This window comes from Cheilinus undulatus, linkage group 5, assembly GCF_018320785.1.
Source record: "Cheilinus undulatus linkage group 5, ASM1832078v1, whole genome shotgun sequence".
In the NCBI taxonomy this organism is placed as follows: Eukaryota; Metazoa; Chordata; class Actinopteri; order Labriformes; family Labridae; genus Cheilinus; species Cheilinus undulatus.
The window spans coordinates 18,305,495-18,324,252 of NC_054869.1; the positions used below are offsets into that span (position 1 = coordinate 18,305,495).

The 18,758-nt window shown below is 39.9% G+C and overlaps 1 protein-coding gene across 1 annotated transcript in view; it reads left to right on the plus strand.

Annotated features, from left to right (window-relative positions):
- The window catches only part of LOC121509559 (multiple C2 and transmembrane domain-containing protein 1-like), a 213,650-nt gene that overhangs the window by 135,958 nt on the left and 58,934 nt on the right, over positions 1-18,758 (plus strand). The window contains exons 10-14 of the mRNA XM_041787013.1: positions 3,896-3,998; positions 4,888-4,990; positions 5,550-5,651; positions 6,158-6,232; positions 8,508-8,627. Of these exons, the coding sequence (XP_041642947.1) occupies positions 3,896-3,998; positions 4,888-4,990; positions 5,550-5,651; positions 6,158-6,232; positions 8,508-8,627 (503 nt within the window). The remainder of the gene's footprint in view (positions 1-3,895; positions 3,999-4,887; positions 4,991-5,549; positions 5,652-6,157; positions 6,233-8,507; positions 8,628-18,758) is intronic.

The window sequence follows — 18,758 nt, forward strand, 5'->3', positions numbered from 1 at the left end:
CTTATCGAATTCCAAACAAAATTTTAAAACAACTTCCCCCAAAATTCCATGAAATTATAGAAATTTTCCTCCAAACACCATAAGAAACTCACAGAAACGTTCATGAAATTCTTGAACATTTCAAAAGCCCCCATTCCCAATAATATTTACAAAAATTTTGAAATTAATGGAAAATACCTACAAATTTCCAAGCAAATTCGAGTTTGAAGCAAATTTCTCCCAAAGCCTCCCAAGAAAATCTCAAAAATATGGAAATACATTCCCAAAATTTCCAAGAAAATTCCCCAAAAGATTGATGAAAAAAGTCCTAAAATTTCCACTGAAAATTCAAGCAAATTACAAAAATTCTAATGGCAGAAATGCCCACTGCATTGTAAGAAAGCCAAAATGTCATGTCCTCATATGTACATGCAGGGTCTACAGAGGCTAAGACTAAATGGTTTTTTTAATTTAGAAAAATTTGCTGCATTTTGTGAAATCATAGCCAAGGAAAGGTCCAAATCAGACTGACAACATTTAAATATGTATTCAAGATCTAATCATTTAAATTAATAAGATTTTGGTCAACATTGTCTTTTGGAAAAAAACATTAACTGTTGACAGTGCAATATATCAACAAAAACAGAAACAAAAGTCCTGGTTTCACATGTAAGAGTTCGTATATTATATAGAAATGATCTCAAATTTAACATTACCTATCTGTAAAATAAATGCAGCTGTAAGTGCAAAATAAATCTTATTTTTCTGCTGTTGTTGTTCACATGAAAAACAGAACTTTCAGTCCATCTAACCCTATAAAGACAGATACAGCAGAGCCAAAGTGAAACAGGTAGCAGACAGGCGGTTGTTTCTAGATGGCTTATTCCTGTTTTGAGTCTGACGCTTTGTGTGAGTGTGTGTGTCAGTGTGAGTCTGTGTTGTGTGGGTGTGTGTGAGTCTGTGTGTGTCACTGGCAGAAACAATAGCTCTGTAAGAGCCACATAAGAGCCCTCACCACATGAACACCCTATTTTAACAGCCCGGACCAAGAGAGGGTCAGGAGCAAGGTGAGAGAGAAAACAGACGGACAGACAAACAGACAGCGAGAGAGGGCGGGGGAGAGAGCGGGAGGGGAGGTCAGTGAGAGAGAGAGAGAGTTCACCATCTCTGGTCCATTCACGCTGCCTGTCTGCTCTTCTGTCTTCCTTCTCCTCCTCCCCCCTCTCTCTCTTTTTTCTCTGACCATCTCTCTCTCTCTCTCTCTCTCCCTCTCTCTCTAATTGAAGTGTTTTTGTGGAGTAGCTCCTCTCCAGGCTGAGTAGGATAACTGAAAATAGTCTCTAAAACCAACAATCCCTTTTGTCTGCCAGCTCTTGTCCCTCTGAGTGGATGCTATACTGTAAGAACATTTCAATAGTGACACACACCTTCATCAGCAGCACCACAGCATGTGGAGACGTCTTTCTTTTTCACTTAATATCAAAACAAAGCCTGTCAGTTAAACATAGATTTCCTCGTGACTCGTGGAGGTCTACTGTAGATAATCTTGTATAAACTATTAAAAGAGATGTAGAAGTGGGAAATAAATGCAGCAGAATTGTAATTGATTTACATTTTAAAGCCTGACTCAGAATTAATTGTGATTATACAGGACCATGAATGTATGCGTTTCCTCTCTAACCTCAGACTCCTCGCTAACTTGAAGGTTCCTGCGAGGCAATTACCGCACGCACCCGCTGTCTCTGTGCCGTATTCATCCTCCACACTTATCTCAGGGCGCCCTGAAATGAGTTTGAGCCCACTCCTCACTACAAACCATCTTCTGGCGCCTCGGAGACGGGACCCAGAGGGGGGAGGAGCTTTGCTCGGACATTACCTGGATGATCTCTGAGTGGCGCTCAAACCTGAGCGTGTAATTGGTTAAGACAGCTGCCTCTGGTGCTGGCGGCCAATAAGGTGAAAGTTCATCACCAATGACAACTGGCTCTCTGCGGCAACACAGCCTGCCATGTCATTAAAAACAGAATATTAGAGAGGAAATGAGGGAGGGTTGGGGTGCTGCAGAAATAATTTCCATCTACTAATTTGGGTGATTGCATTTAAATTTCATCAGACTTGGTTTATGGGGACAACATCGTCACTGTTCATGCTATGGAAGCTAATGCTTGATTAGAAAGGATTACAGGTACTTCAAAATGCTACAACATATATTAATTTTATTTGTTTACAGTTTTAAATAATGTTTTTATGAGTTCATTTCTGACTGATTCAACACATTTTATTGCATTACATAGAGTATGTGACATTCAAACAACATGTAAATGGCTAACAAAGCCGTGGAGTTGCGTTGAAAAGTAACTTGTGGCTCCATCATGTTTTTCTATTTAAATGTATCTTGTTTTCTATCGTAGGAGTCGTAGCTGTCAATATCCACTTCAAACACTCGGCATCAATAGAGTGCCACAAACAGATATAAAAGGCAACACCTACAGCTCAGCATTGATCACAGTGACATTTACTTTGCACACCCACTAAATGTCCTGCCCTTGTCACAACATTTGAAGAAAATCACACCAATCAATGACAATCGCACACACACACCCTTCCCATAACACACACACCCTGAGATGGAAGCACACAACTGCATACACATAGTGGCAGGAGGTTCTGAACTCAATCCCAACTTTATTGAGTCTTATTATGCAACAATGCAGCCGTACTAGTATTTCAATATTGTCAGTGTTTTCCATGGGAATTCGTGTGGGACATATTTTTTTTAACTTCCTGACCCAGCCTTTTCAAGTGATAAGCTTGAACAAACAGCGCAGCGGCTCCCAACAGCTTTTAATAAAAAATAATGATCAAAGCCGGCATTAAGAGTTTTGTTGTTTTAGTTCATTTTGAGGCAGACGAAGGGAGGTGGGCTGGCAGGCATGGGGAGCTGCTCTCACTCCTTTCTGTGTACAAAGAAAACTGAAATATGAGATGTTAGTAAACAAATCACAAATATATAGGACACAACTGGTTTTGATTCTTATAGTACAGTATGTTTTTCTCAAGGGGAGGAAATAACTCTCCCTGCAGTCTCTCTCTGCACGCTTACGTAACTGTAGTAAATTCTGAATTGAAGTTTTGTTGGAATGAATTAACATTAATGAATATGATTTATAGTCGACCATAAATCATTTTAATGTTCAATAACATCTAAGGGTGTTTAAAGTTCTCACATAGTGTATTAAAGTTTTATCTTTCTGCAGCAACAGGCCACTTGAATTATTTTATATGTGATGTGTGAGTTTTAAAATGATTTATTATGCAGGTTAAATCTACATTTTGATTTATATGAATTCTTACTATCATTATTAATGTCACTTGTGTTATATTTATGAAACAAGTATTGTTTCCAGTGTTTTAAACTCCAGCTGTTTTTTTTCTAAATAATACAATCCCAACATACATTTCTGGTTTAATACATATAAACAGTTTCTGTAAAAAAAGAAAAAAAAATCAAACCAGCTAGAAAGAGTTTTTTTTTCTGTAATTCTTTATCATTTCAGTCTCATGCTACGTCTGCTTCCACTTATTTTTTTCTCCATATCGTTGCCGTTTTACCCACCCCTGCTCTGCTTTCTTTCTCTTCTCTGACCATCTCTGGCCTTCAGAGCTGCGTTGTCCATTTGCATTTCAGTTGATTTCAGGTTGTCGAAGCACTCAAGCAATATAATGGGAGCAAACTGTTTATTTTTTTACTTAATAATAATAAGAGAGATAGAGGATTTGTAAAAGCTGTATGTGAAACTTACAGTTCTCACATTTATTAAGCTCAACTGTAAGCCAAAAAAGTTTAATTTCTTCAATGTTAATGCTTCCTTTTTACTAAATTAAAATGTTTTTATTCTATTGTTGTCTTTGACAGGTAAGAGTGACCCTTTCTGTGTGGTGGAGCTGAGCAACGATCGGCTTCAGACGCACACCGTCTACAAAAACCTAAACCCAGAGTGGAACAAGGTCTTCACATTGTGAGTGGCTCCAATGATACGCATACAGTTTCATTCAGGAAATGAAATAAATTGTTTACTTATATTGGGGAGTGTTTTAATGAATATAGAAAAGAAATGAAAACATAAAATTTCCCTATTTTTAAATTTTATTAAAAAAAAAAAAAAAAAAAAATATATATATATATATATATATATATATATATAATGTCAGTATTAGTGTGAAAAATAATTTATGCTCTCTATCGTGGAATTTTGTCTGACACAATATCCACAATCACTTTGAATGAAATTGCTGGTTTAAAAGTACAGTATTTTTTAATAATGGTATCCAGCTATTTAAATATAATATCTAAATGGATAAGGTTAAACTTTTTTCTCCTTATTTCAAGAGTTTATTTGAAAATACTCTTAAACCGATGTTAAAGCTAAATGTTAATCTAAATATTCTTTCACATTATATCCTTGACATATTGTGCAATTTCACTCCACTTGTGAATTCCCAGTGATGGGATGGGTTAATTTAGTCATTCTTTGAGCGCACGTCTTTCTCATAGCCTCCTTTCTATACATAACATCAGCAATCTTCTTTCTAGCCTAGTTTTGAAAAGATGACACGTTTGAGTTTTACACTTTAGTTCTACTTAGCTCAGGCAGTGAAGTAGTGCATTATCACATAAAGCATTTGGATGGTCATTCTACAGCATTTATGTAAATGTAAGTATGAGTATTCAGTAGGAAAACCTATTATGTCTGCATTTTCAGAACATAAGCTTTGTGACATAAGTTTTCTTTCTGTCTTTATATTTGAATGTTCTTGTACAAGATGTGATATCTTTCACACTGTTTCAATATGTAGTTTGTATTTCTGTATGTATCTGCCATTGTTTTTTCTTTGTGTGTGGTCCAGTAACATCAAGGACATCCACTCAGTGCTTGAGGTCACTGTTTACGACGAGGACAGAGACAGAAGTGCAGACTTCCTGGGAAAAGTGGCTATCCCTTTACTAAATGTAAGTCAAAGCCAGACTTCTGTGTGTTTCTTTTCCTCTGGGGATAATAGAAGGAACATAGAGGAACAGAAAGAATGAAAACACAGGGTGGAAGATATAAAAAGCAGAGGTTATTTTTGCAGCAACACAGATGAGACTGTTAGTATTTCACAAAGAGAAAGCAGTGACAGGAGGGAGAGAGGCTGAGAGAAAAAGAGCAGATTGATAGGTGAGAAGAAAGAGAGTGAGGGGATGAGAGATGATATGAAAATGACACTGATCGAAAGATTGAATGCTGCGGTTTAGAGAGAAAAAGAGCGACAGATATATGTTTGAAAAAACTATAGATAGCCTATGTGTGAATGTATCCATGCTCTGCTGTACAGTATGATTCCCCAGGATAGTTAATTTCTGTTTGACAGAGCTGAGCTGCGCTGGGTAATGAACAGGTACTTGTCAGAGTTGCCACAGTTGTTTTGGGTTCCCTGTCAGCGCCAGCAGCTGGGGTTCAAAGGTGGCCCGGGGAGCCGATTCAGCCGGGTATTGCCAGACAGACGCCTGTCATGTCCCTCTCCCACAGATCCAAAATGGAGAACGCAAAGCCTACGCCTTGAAAAGCAAGGAGCTGACAGGGCCAACAAAAGGGGTCATCTTTCTCGAAATAGACGTGATTTTTAATGTTGTAAGTCTTTCTTTTTTGCTTTTTTGATTCTCCCCCCTCATAATTTTTTTTTTTATTTTGCCCCCCCACCCTCATTTATCCTCTCTCTCTCCATCCCTCTCTTGTTCTCTCCAGCATCCCCCCCCCACTACGCTGCTGTTGTCTTTATTCTGTTTGTCTCCCCCCTTCCCTCGCTTCCATCTCATCCCTCGTCCCTTGTCCCTCGTCCTCGTTTTGGCTTTAATTATCGAAGACTCCCTCTCAGCAGCCTTTGTTTGCCCATTCACCATCGCTGTGTGTGTCCTATAGCGGCCATCTTACAGCTCTCTCTTGCGCTCTTTCTAGCCTCTGACATGGGGCACGCTCTGTGCATGTGCTGCCTTCTCACAATACTCCACACTGTGTTAGAAAATCCCTCAAAATAATCCATTGCATTTTCATTTTATTTAGTGCATTATTTCACTTCAGTGTGTTAAACTCTCACCTTTTGCTGTTTATGAAGCTGTGCATGCTCTCTCTCTCTCCAGGTGAAGGCAGGTCTCAGGACGTTGATTCCCATTGAGCAGAAGTACATCGAGGAGGAGCCTAGAGTGTCCAAACAGGTACTTATCTTCTGCCACTCTGCCTCATTTTTTATCTTTGTCCAACACTGTTCAAGCTTTTCTTCTCAACTGTCTAAAGCAGAACCAACAAGCCTGCAGAGTGGCATCTTTTAAACCACAACAACTGTGCGCCCAAGATACAACAGGATGATTGAAAGAAAAACAGCATTTTGTTTCTTTTTTTCCTCCCTTCCTTCTCTCTCCCTCCTCACCCTTCTCCCCCTCTCGCATCCACTCTCAGTGCTGAATAGAAATGTCAAGCTGTCAGCTCTGGGGTGCATAAGTAGATTGGCCATCCTTATAGTTGGCCCTCTTTGCCACTGCTGCTTTGCACTTCATTGTCACGCCGCTCAGTGTGGCGGCACCACAAAGGGCTGAATAGTAGGGGCCGGCCCGCATCAGACATGTCATATGAGTGACCGTTTGGGCTCAGCAGTCAGTGCTGCTCCATGCACAGCCGAGCACAGCCCAAGGCTCACACCAGCTCCCTGTACCAGCCTTTTGTCCTCCCTCCATCTATTCCCTTCTCTCCTCACTTTTTCCACCTCCTCTGTCTCTGCCCGGTCTACACTTCTCTCCCAAGTGAAGGATCCTTTTTTCATCTCCATTTCACCTCTGACTCACAGAGATGACCCATGTCAGCGTCTCGCAATGATGATGTCACTGGCTGCTCTGGAGGGTTTGCCCCGTGAGGGCTCTTTTGTGTGGGAGCAGCTCCCCTGCTGTCGCTAGCTGCTTAGTGTGCAGACACACAAATGGAAAAGAACAGAAAATACACACACATAAGCCGCCTGCCAAACAAAACCATTTAATTGTAATTATGACATTTGACTGAATAAATGACTTTGCCATTTTTCTAAGTGGTTATAAGGAATAACTGAAGGCACTGAAATAATTCATGGGAAATGAAATATTCTTATCCACTCAGTTATGGCAATAATGAGCCAAGAAGAGTACAGCATGTACATCAAGTGCATGCGCTGAGGAACGTGGAAATGGATGATTCACAGTCTTGCTGTCCTCAGGGTCTTTGTGTCCCCAGCAGGACACCATACAGTCATCCTCAGTTTGGCAACAAAAAGCTTCTCATAATTATACACAGAGAAGGAGGAATCCTCCTCTCATCTAGCATCAAAGCAGCAAAGCCAGCCCTAACCACATGCAAATCAATCCGGAAACACACGCGTACAGTGCAGACAATAGACGTCACTGTAGCGCCTCAAACACATACTGTACGCACAGTTTGCACACATTCAAACACACACAGTATTTTCCAACGAGTAAAATAATGGCCTAGAATTTTTCTGAACAGCGATCTGCAGAGACATTGCATCCTTTGGGAGCACTTTCTCCAAGTGGTGACCTGATTGGGTGGTTTGCGTTCTGCACTGCTGTTATGCTATTCCCTGAATGGTTGGCAGCCCACGGGGAGGACAGCAGTTTGCCAGCTCCCTCTCGTATCTGGCCGATCGCACAGAGAACCCTCAGGGAGGAGAATCCAGGGACTTTGCTGGAAATTGTTATTATTGTACTTAACTTTTTCACTGGGAAAGTAGACATGAAGAAACACTGTGAATCAGCTTGTCAAGTTTTAAGTGGCCGTTTGTCCTGATCCACATCCATATATAGCTATCTAAAGAGGGAAAACATGGTGTCCTTGGTGATGTAATGTTGTAATATAGAAGGCATAGTGAGGTCAGGGCTGCAAATCTCAAGTTGTAAAACTTAATGCTCTAGTTTACTTTCAAGCATGACAGCAGAATGAGAAGAATGAGCAAAAAGGGGTTTGGACTGACCGCATTTACATTTACTGACAGTGTCATTTTTAAATATGGGGCTGAGTATATGATGTCACATGTCTTTTCTAAAATGGGACAAATTCAGAATTTAAACACAAAGTTGCCCCCCTTAACAATTTGTCAACACAAATTTCGAGGACATAGTTGGCTTGTGATGTGTGTGATAAAGTTTTTGAGCAATGTTTTTTTCCTGTTGACTAAACTTTCTCTCTTTATCCATGGACAAATATAAAAGCAATTGTATTATTAAGAGTTTTTCTTAGCTACATGCCAGACAAAGTCTCATCAGTTTTCCTTGTAATCACAGTCCAGCATGATTACTTTTGTTCAACAGGCTCTCTCTGTTCTGTATGAACAGTCATATATGAAGTGATACACTGTACCTCATGTGTGATAATCTCTTTTTCACTAGCATGATACTTATTGAAGTGTTTACTTGTTCTAATACGAACTTATTTTGATTCGTCTCCTTTTAGTTGCTGTTGCGCAACTTTAACAGAGTAAGGCGCTGCATCATGTTCCTGATCAACACAGGCTGCTACATCAACAGCTGCTTTGAATGGGAATCTCCACAGAGGAGTATCTGTGCTTTTGTGGTACGTATGCTGATCCTGTTTTACTCTAAATTTGGAAAATGATGTTTAATGTTTGAGAAGTAAGGATCTCAAAAACATGCTGAAATGATGTTGGGCCCTCTTTTGTGGCAAGACAACATTACCGCACCCTCTCAGGAATTAAATGTCCCACTCTTCAAACTAATGTGCATAGCATTATTTAAGACCCTGTAAAGTGAAATCCAAACTTTGTGTTGAAACACACTAGATATGTTGAAATATGGTTGCTGTAAACATGTGAAGAAACTGAGATCTATGTATGACTGAATTTTTTATTTAGACCATTCGAAAGTTGTTTGCCTCTCTCCTGGCTTCTACATGGTATGTATTTGTTCGTTGTGAGGAAAATTTCCTAAATCTATCAGCCATGGTGGCCTATTGGTCATTGAAAGTATCATAACAAGAGAGATTTATGCCAGAAAACAGTAAATTTAATACCCAACTTCAGATTCTCTGCTCTGACACAGAGCTAGGCAGTTGTGCTCTGATCAGAAGCATTTTTTAAAATATGGGAGGATCCTATTTCTTGTGAGTGGGTGTGGCTTCCTCTCATTTAACAGCCACGCCCACACCATCCTAGAGCAGATTTTACTGCCTCATTTGTCATGATTTTGAAGCTTAAATTTATAAGCTTAGAGGTGTATTTCATGACTGAAATTTGGCCTGGTGCTTCATAACACAGTGGACTATCATACAAGTAACCGACAATAAAGATTTTTATTTACTGGGAGTTTCATACATTGACAAATAATAATCTTTTTTTACAAAATAAAGCTGACCACCTGTTCACATCAGCACATAAGCAGTAGCAGAGCGACATGTTCACAGAAGCTTTAGGAGCATTTCTGCTCTAAAAGTATGGATCCTTCACTTGTAATTACACACTCTAACACAAGAGACTGTTGATGTCTCAAGTACATTACCACACAGAAAAAAACCACTACATGCTGTTACCCACACACTCAAATATCTTGAAATGATGTTTTCGATTAGAGCCTTTTTTTTTTCTTTTTTTTTTTTTAGCTTTGTGTAAAACCCAAAAGCACACATGTTGTTAACATAACAAGTGTCTACTTTTATACTTGAAAATGATTAGAAAGTTGTTGTTGTAGCGTAAAGAAGACATACAGACAAACAAATGCTTAGAAAACGCAGAGACAATCTGTTGAAATGACAAGCTGTTCCTGCACACAATGCCATTGGAGCATCTTTCTCTCTTCATCCCCTCTCTCTCTTTCTCTCTCTCTCTGCCTGGTCTCTCTCCATCCTGTCATCTGTGTCTGGTATTAAAAGGTGAAGTGTAATTGGACAGCGGAGCTATCAGTAAAAGACATTCTCCTGCAGGGCGGTGAGTGGCTGCACAGAGGTTTCTACCCTGAAGATGACAGAGCAGGCATTTAATCCTGTCTGCTTTAGTGTCCTGACTTAAGTAGCTACAGGACAGGTGGACCCGCCCCGCCCTGCCCCGGCCCTTTACAGAGGGGGGGCACAGTGGCAGACATTAGACATTAGCAGCATTTGGCTGTCTGACACCAGTTTCATCTCTGTAGAGGCTGTATGTGTGTGTGTTTGTACAGCAGGTCACAGTGTCATCACAAGACATGGTTCAGAAGAGACATAGTATTGATCAGTTAACATTTTCCCTCTCTCTGTGTGAGTGCTAGCCTGGTGCATGTGTGACAGTTTGGATTTTTTCTCATGCAGGGTGGATTGGGCCTGAATTTTATCCTTTATCTTTTAGGGATTAATGAAAATGTCTAAAAAAAAAAAAAAAAACTGCAAGAAATTAAAAAAAACAAGGTCACGTTCATCTACACGCTTAAAAGAGAGGAAAGAATGTCGAGTAGCCACTCAAATGCATGTTTTTACCTTGTATAGCTTTTCCCCCTTTGTTAAAAAACAGCATATAGTACATCCAATTGCAAGTAACAGTGCCGACTATTTATGTTCTCATTAGTGGTGTAAAGATAATCCGATATGGATCGATTAACAGATCTTGACGTCAGCAGTCCGAGTGAATCGGTCCGCAGAGCCCTGGATCGGTAAAAATGCGGCCTTTGGACCGGTTTTAATGTTATAGATCGGTTGATTGAGGCTCTACTGCTTGTTTTTCGTAGCCTGTTCTGCCATGCTCTGGCTCAGCATCTGTAAGCCCGTGTGACCTTTACCCTTAAACAAGAGTTCTGTTCGCCATAGGTGCTCCCTAGGTAGCTGGATGTCTTTCACCGGTTGTCGCCTAAATGTCTTTCAGTTACAGTTCTGCACCTTAGAAAAAATCATGTGGACTTTATATGAAGGAAGGATAACTTTCGAAATGTCTCCCCTTCTGTACGCTTTGGAGAAAAGCGATTAAGAACTACGGCAGCTCATAAATCTCACCTGTTGAGACGGCAGAGCTAAAGTTTAGCTAAGATGCTAATGCTAAATGCAGCACAAACAGACCCGAACATAAACACTTTTCTGAGTTAAAACTTGGAGAAGTCTTCAGTTATCACTGTAACAACAGCCTCTTTATTCACGGGGTTTACCACGGTAACGTGTTGTTGGGAGTGATTGCTTTGGTGACTTAATCAATACATCTGAGCCCACTGATTGATGTTGGACAGAGAGGACTTCACTGGGCTGGAGATCAGCTGTTCTCCATCAATTAATTCAAGAATGAAAACAATCAAGGACGGTCAGATACACAGAAAAAAGAAATAACAATGTTTTTGTGACATGTAGACTAAATAATCACATTAAGAGGAATTATGAAAGGAAAAAAATGCATAGAAAGCTGTTTTACTTTGACTGTTTTCAATATTATTTTAACCCCTTGCTCCCCTGTACTAGCAGACACATAGAGCTCTTGTGACTTTACATTTGTTTTAATTTGTGTTTCTTGGGAAAATTTGATATTTAGTTTGTACTGTTTCTGGGATTATAATGCTAAGAAAGTTACAAGTACAGAAGGACGAACATGTACCAGTAAAAAATCATTTTAATATTTATCTCCCAATTTAATGTCAAAGTAAGACACCTGGGTGTGATGAAAACTTTCTTAGAAGGTCTGGCATTTAGTCTGTTCTATAAATAAGATCAATGAGACTTAGATTATTATGAAATTATGTTGTTTTCCCCTTTTTTGCAAATTTTTGTTAAAGCAGAAAGTTACTTTGATTCAGTAATCTGATTGTAATGGATTGAATCGGATCAAACCGAATTGTTCTGTATTTTAATGAATCATCAGTGAATGAAATTGTAGTCTGTGAATCGAGATTCAAATTGAATCGTCTTGAGAAGGAGAGATTCACACCCCTAATTCTCATGGTACTCAGTTTAATTCTAAGTACTCAGATCTCGGTAAAGGATGTATCTAGGCCAAGGACAAAGCGTTTTGTAGTTTATAGAAAGTCTGAAATTTAGGTGTCATAGTGCCCCCCCGCCTGGCTCTTTTGGGAGTCTGTTATTGTAGGAGTATGCACTTAGCTAAAAGCATCAGAGTATTTAAGGCCTTTGCTCTACACAGGTACTCCCTCCCTTTGCTTTCCATTTCTTCATCCCTCTCTCATTTCTCCCTCACTTTGAGAGGCCTCTTAATCACTTCGCTCATCTCTTTAAGTGGGTTTTTATGGGGGGCCATCTGGCCAAGGTGGTGCGTTCATGAAGGTGTACGGCTGTGTGTGATTACGGACATGTGTGTCTGTTCACATGTGTGTGCGTGTGTTTCTGTTTGGCAGTCTTTCTAGACAGATGTTGCACTTAACTTTCTAACACGGCTGTTGCTACAGAGGCGGAGTCGTGGGCAATTCAATCTCCAAACTTACAAATGTGTGCACTTCCTAACTGCTAAGGAAGCCTGAGGGGGGAATTTAAGTCTGCTCGTGTTTTTTTTTTTATTTCAAGTGAATGCAAGTGGAGCATCAAAATGTACAAAATTCACAACATAAAAACCCTCAAAATTTTCTTCATGCTCTCTTAAGGTGACTTCAAATAGGATGCAGTTTGCACCGCCTACCTTGAAGGTTTTGGATCAGATTAGGGGAGTAGTACACACACGGGCAAGTTGCGTCCTTCATCAGCACAAGTTGCTAGGCAATGAAAACAGCAGTCCGAAAGGAGCTAGTACCAGTAGTAGCAAAAGTAGACACTTCTGTTATAATCTTTTGAATGCACAATGTATCTGTCCACTTATCAGAGGAAAGCACTGTTTTCTGTTGAGGAGGAGAGCAGCAAAGAAGAAGAGCTCTACCTGTAATGCAGGACTACTTTAGGCTGAGCAGGGTGCGATTCAGTGTTAATCAGGGTTCCTGCAGATCCTTGAAAAGTCTTGCATAGTAAGCCATAAAAGACTTGAAAGTCTGATTTTTACAAGTGAGAGGTCTTAAATTTTAGAGGGCACTTTGATTAAGACATGCCCTTATCCTATCTTTGTTTTACGAGCCAACCATATACGATTTTATTGATCTTCTTCCACAAATTGTTGCATAATTATTCTCTGTAATTTAGAGAAATCACTGTTGAATATTCTACATATTTTTCCCAGGTTGGACCCCAGACCCTTCTATGATTTTTATCTGACTCATTGAGATTTAATAAACTCTGCACTGTTGGGAAACACTTGTCCAGTTCTTTAACTTTAGCTACCAGGTTGCCCACTTAGAATCCTTGAAGTCCACCCTTATTTTAGCTGGTCTTCCCTGGCAAACAGTGTTATTCTGCTTTTTAATAGTTGAGCTGTTTAGATAGGCTCAGCGCACAAGCTCAGCACCAGAATGTGTCATGATAAATATCAATATACTGTATATTGATGGACAAGAGGCATTAAATGTGCCAGAGATCATCAAATCTGGGCTTTTATGACCAAAAATATCTTTTCCCTGTACCATTTGACATTTTGAGAACACTTCATAAAATCAGAAAACTCAGCTCTGGTCCGGTATATCGGGAAATCTCAGGCCTTTCATTTTTTTCCATTTACTGTGTAGAAGTGGTATAAATTTTTCTCAGTTCAGGTCTTAAAAAGTCTTAAATTTGATTTTTTTTTAAAGTTTGAAGGAAAGCCTGGTTAATTATGGCAACTTTTTTAAGTTTAGTTTTAGTCTCACTGTTTGTATTAAAATGACTTTTAGTCCAAGTCAAACTCTTGTCATCAACCTTTTTAGTTACATTACCTTACGTTTAAGTCCTTACATTTTGGTCTTTACTCTTAGCCAAAGAGTTTATTTTCTTAAAACTAATTTAATTAACCATATTGTGAAATCAAGTTTAAATGCACAACATTTATATCAATGCACTCTTAATACTTTAATGGATTTAATGAACTCATGAAAATAAGGGCAGGGTATTGCCACTGATTGCCTGAATTGATTCGATCTGATTCACAATGTCCCGATTCAGTCTGATTCCTGATAAAATTCAATATGTATTGTCGTAGGGGTATTTTAGTTCCAGAAACTATAGTGCTCCGACATTTAAGAGGTTATTAGAATACAAAGTTGGAAATTGTAGAAAGAACATTCCAACCAGGCACATAATAAAAATGTCAAGGTTTGCATTATAATTGAACCCAGACCAGTACTTGCCTTATATTTTACATGCATCTGGCATTTCTTGAATATAGCCTGTCTTTGGTCCAGCTTGCCTTGGTCTTAATAGTTTTTGAATCCTAAGTGCAGCCTTATATCTAGAGTTGGGAAACATTTGTTTTTTTTTTTCTGATACCAGTCCTAGAAGGATACTTTAGCTTAAATGGTGCTTGATTCAGTACTTTTAAGAGAAAACAAATATGTCGAAAGTTGGCTGGAGAGTAAAAGCTGCCTTGGTCTCCTTAATGATTGAGATAAATGTCTTTAAATATGCCAGTAGAACATGGGATAAGAAAAGGAAACGAGGGTAACTTCTTTATCAGGCTCAAAAAAAAAAAAAAAAAACATCATATACTGGTGTTGCATCAGAGATTAATAATATGTGTGGCTGTTTTAAATGTGACAGTTTCTACTTTATCTGACATACTTTAAATTCACTGTGGAGAAACATTATGGGTTTTGAATGTCCAATAGTCGAGCTCTTACATTATAGCCTGGTTTTAGTCTCCTTGACCAAAATTAAACATGATTTAAATCTGGGTTTTTTCATCATAGATCTATTTTAGCTAGTTTTAGTCTCATCTTTATGGAAAAATTTAGTCGATGAACATTTTCAGTTGTAACTTGTTGACAAAATTAACCCTGGAGGAATTTGACAGCACATTAGGGAGAGTTGCACTGAAAGTTGGAACAGACTTAATTTAGAACAAACTTCAGACAGCTGATCACTCCAATAGAACACTTGCCGAGATGGGCGATTGTATGAAAAGCAGTTATTTGCAAATCTGTGGTGATCTTATTGATCTCCCCTCCTATTGGATGCACGTAGGTGTCATCATGGAGTGCTGCAGCCAAAATAAATTATTTTAAAAACTTTTGCACAGAGACGGCGCCGACAACCTTGCACTGCTCTCATCTCAGCCTGGCTCAGATTTGCTGTTGCGTTGCGCCACACATAGACAATAAATGGGCTCAACAGCACACACCACATCCTATCTGAAAGCTCCTTCAGTCTCCTTCTGCACGATTCTGCTATGCCAGCCGCGTGTACACATCGCCCATTAGTGCCAGCTGTGATTAGTGTGTATGTTATGTGTGTTTTGTGTGCATGTGAGAGAAAGAGAGATATCACATAGTCTCACATGCAGCCTTTCTCTCTCTCTAACACCCACACTGCTGTCACCAACCCATCCCTACAGTGAATCAGCCACCGTGGCAGCTTTGCCTGAGGCGTTGGCACAATGGACGGGACTGGAGTTACCTCCTGTCCTGCATGATGGGTGGTGTCTGTGTGTGTGTTTGTGGGTGGGTGGATGGGTGGGACTCAGTGTGTACGTCTGCCTGTCTCGGGGTTAAGCGCTTGCTTCCTTTCTCTGCACCTGCAAGCAGTGCATCTCTCCCTTCTGTCTGTCTATCCATCCCTGTTCCTCTTTATCTCTCCCTCCGCTCCTCTTCCCTTTGCTGTTCCCTCCCGGAGAGTCGAGGCCATTGTGGGGCTGAGCGGTGTTGGGTTCTGTTCTCCTGCTGCTGCCAGCTCTCCCCACGGCCCCTGCAAGACAAGGCTGTTATTGCCCGAGGGACAGCAGGCCTCAGCAGCTCTTCCTCCAAACAAATTTGCTGTAACTTTATCTGCAATTGGGCCCTGAATTGGGAGCAAATAGAGGCAGCTTTGTGAAGCTCAGGGAAGGGCGAGGGCAGCGAGCTGGGGGTTGTTGGGGAGGCAGGGGAAATGATACGGGGCTCTTTTATGTCAGGCAAAGTAGGACTCTTATCAGGAAGAGAGCCCAGACAAGGGAGCTACTTCTAGAGGAAACTGGAGCACCTATCACCTGCTTTGCATTTAGATAAAAATTCACCCTGCTGAAATAAAAAAAAGGGAAAAAAGCAAAGACAGGTACAGAAGCAACTATTCGAGTGTGTGTGTTTGCACATGTCTGGCTTGCGGTTTGATACACATACACACAGACACGCAGCACACACCATAGCAGTCAGTTGCACACACCACTCCAGGTCTCTTTAAATTGCTCCTTTGACTCCTCTTCAAAGAACCTGTCTAACTTTTAAAAGTTTTAAAGTCGGGAGTTCGTCTTTGCCCACAGCAAGGGACAGCTTTGAAAGATATACTTTCACATTTTACTGCTCTCCTGATTTGCAAAATGAATGATAGTAGAAATATAGTGGCATGACTAACAGAGAATATCAAGTCAGAGCTTAATCACCAGAGATAGAGACTCGACAGAGATAAAACCTTTTGTTGAGAAGTCAGGTACAGTATCCTTATGTCTTGATGGTGCCGATGTTCACCTGTGTGGGCATAAAATGGAGGATTCTTTATTTTCTTTTTTAACAGAAAATGCCTGGCTTTGACATTTTGGATTTAGTCATTCAGGCTGCTTTTTTATCCCATGAACAGCATTAATTGTGCTGTAAATCTATGTTCTGCAGGAGAACACCAGGGGGCAGTCGAGCACCGCAAAATGATGCTCAGGTCCGGTCACAAACAGGACACAGTCTCCCTCCCTCTCTCTCGTTCCCTCGAACTTAACAGGACTTTCTAGTTGCTATCTGGCAACACTTAGTGCCAGCATGGAAATTGATGTAAGAGAGATAAAGGGGAACTCTGAAATCCAAACTTCAGTTTCTCTCCACTGAGACAGAGCAGAGGGAAAGTTAGCCTGGTGTGTGGTTAATGTAAGCCAAAGTACTGAATATTACCCTCCCACAGTGCCGCGGCTCCGAGCCGCAAGGACGCGGGGTGTGTTTTGAAACAAATAATGCAAGATACCACTCTCAACACGCTGCACTGAGAGCTTGAATAAATCATTTTGACTTGTCTGTTTTGTTAACATTTTAATATCTTCCTTTATGCAGGCAATTTCTTAATATTAAGAGAAAGCATCAAAAATTATAACTTTAATTAATTCAAACTACAAAGACCTGTCAAAATAATTAGATTTACTGATTGCGTGTATCTGTATTTTAGCCAAAATGTTAAAAATTATGCTGCCATGATTTAGCTTTGTTCCTGTGTCTGATTGTCTATCTTAATTATACATCTGTTAGAATTTCAGCTGGTTCTTAGATGTGAGGTTTGCCCGGTTCAAATGCTGGCTTTTAAAACATTTGGATTTATTTTGAAGGTATGACAGGAGAATTTTTTTTTTTTTTACTTTATTTTTGACAAGTAAATTATTTAGTTCCTAAAAATGTAATTGATGTGGACTTATTGACATACTTTTTTTTTCTCATTAAAATGTCCACTACATACCAAAGTTACTGTGTTTATACACATTTTGATTACAATATTTATGTATTAGAATACCAAAATTTTCAATTCAGTGGCCGCATTTAAAAGAAAGAAGTTTAAAAGTTTGTTTAAGTTATATTAAACATAAGTCCCATCTCTGTTAATAAGCTCTTTGCGTCTTTTTGATAATAAATAAGCAAAATTACATAAACAGGCACAATGACTGCATTTATTTGAGTATTTTATATCACCACACAGTTAATAGTTCAGCAGTCTTAAACAGAAAGCCTGAGCGGAGCATTATGAGCCTCTCTGTGAGTGTCCGTGAGCATAAACCGTCACCGTGTCTCTGACCACACTGAGTCATCTACAAATTATTCCCCTAGTCTACATCTGGAGCTTCATTTAGCATCTCCCCTTCTCTTTCCCTTTTGATCCTGCATGTTTTCATCATTGTTTTTTTCCCCGCTCTTCTTTCTCTGGTCACTGACATCCTCAGCAGGCTCCTTCCCACTCCCTCTTCCCCAGGCAAGGAGCCTGCTATCTGGTGTAGCACACAGCAGGGGGGGTGGCTGTGATCGCCCGGTCTTGGTGGAAAGGTCCATGCACTGCAGGGCCCCTATTACCCAGCCGGGGGGCACAGAGACGGGGCAGGGCTGGCCACTGCTGAGCCGGGGTGTCCGGTTCCTCCAGCTGCCAGTCAAAACTTCCCCCTCAGCTACTTTAACCAAACGGAGGAGGAATGAAGGGGGACGACAGGTTAAACAACCTCAGGCAAGCGAAGAAGAAAGATAGATTTAGGGAAAAAACATAAAAGGAGGATTTAAGGTTTCATATAAACACCAGGATAGTAAGGAATGAATAATTTGTGTGTGTGTGTGACAACGATACCATGAGCGATTAAAGGCGTAGACGCTCAATATATTTACAGTACAATATATGCCTGCTGTACAATGTATTTATAGTGGAGTATTTCAAAGGAGCACCGTGTGTCTGATGAAGATGTTTATAAGTGTGCAGTTATTTATAGCTTCTACCAGAATAGGTTTTAAAACAAGAGTGCTCCTTTGTTTGTTTGAATCTAGTCATGTTTCTTCACCTATTTTGCACATTGTTCACTTAGAGATTATTCAACTGTTTATTAATGTTAGAGATCATTAAGATTTGTGAATTATGATAATTTAAGAAGGGAGATGCATAATTTCAGAATTTTACAGAGAAAAAAAAGTGTGTGAAGATGTGTTGTGTTTGTCTGTGTGCGACGTTCTCTATGCCGTCCTAACAGCTTTTTATGATGTA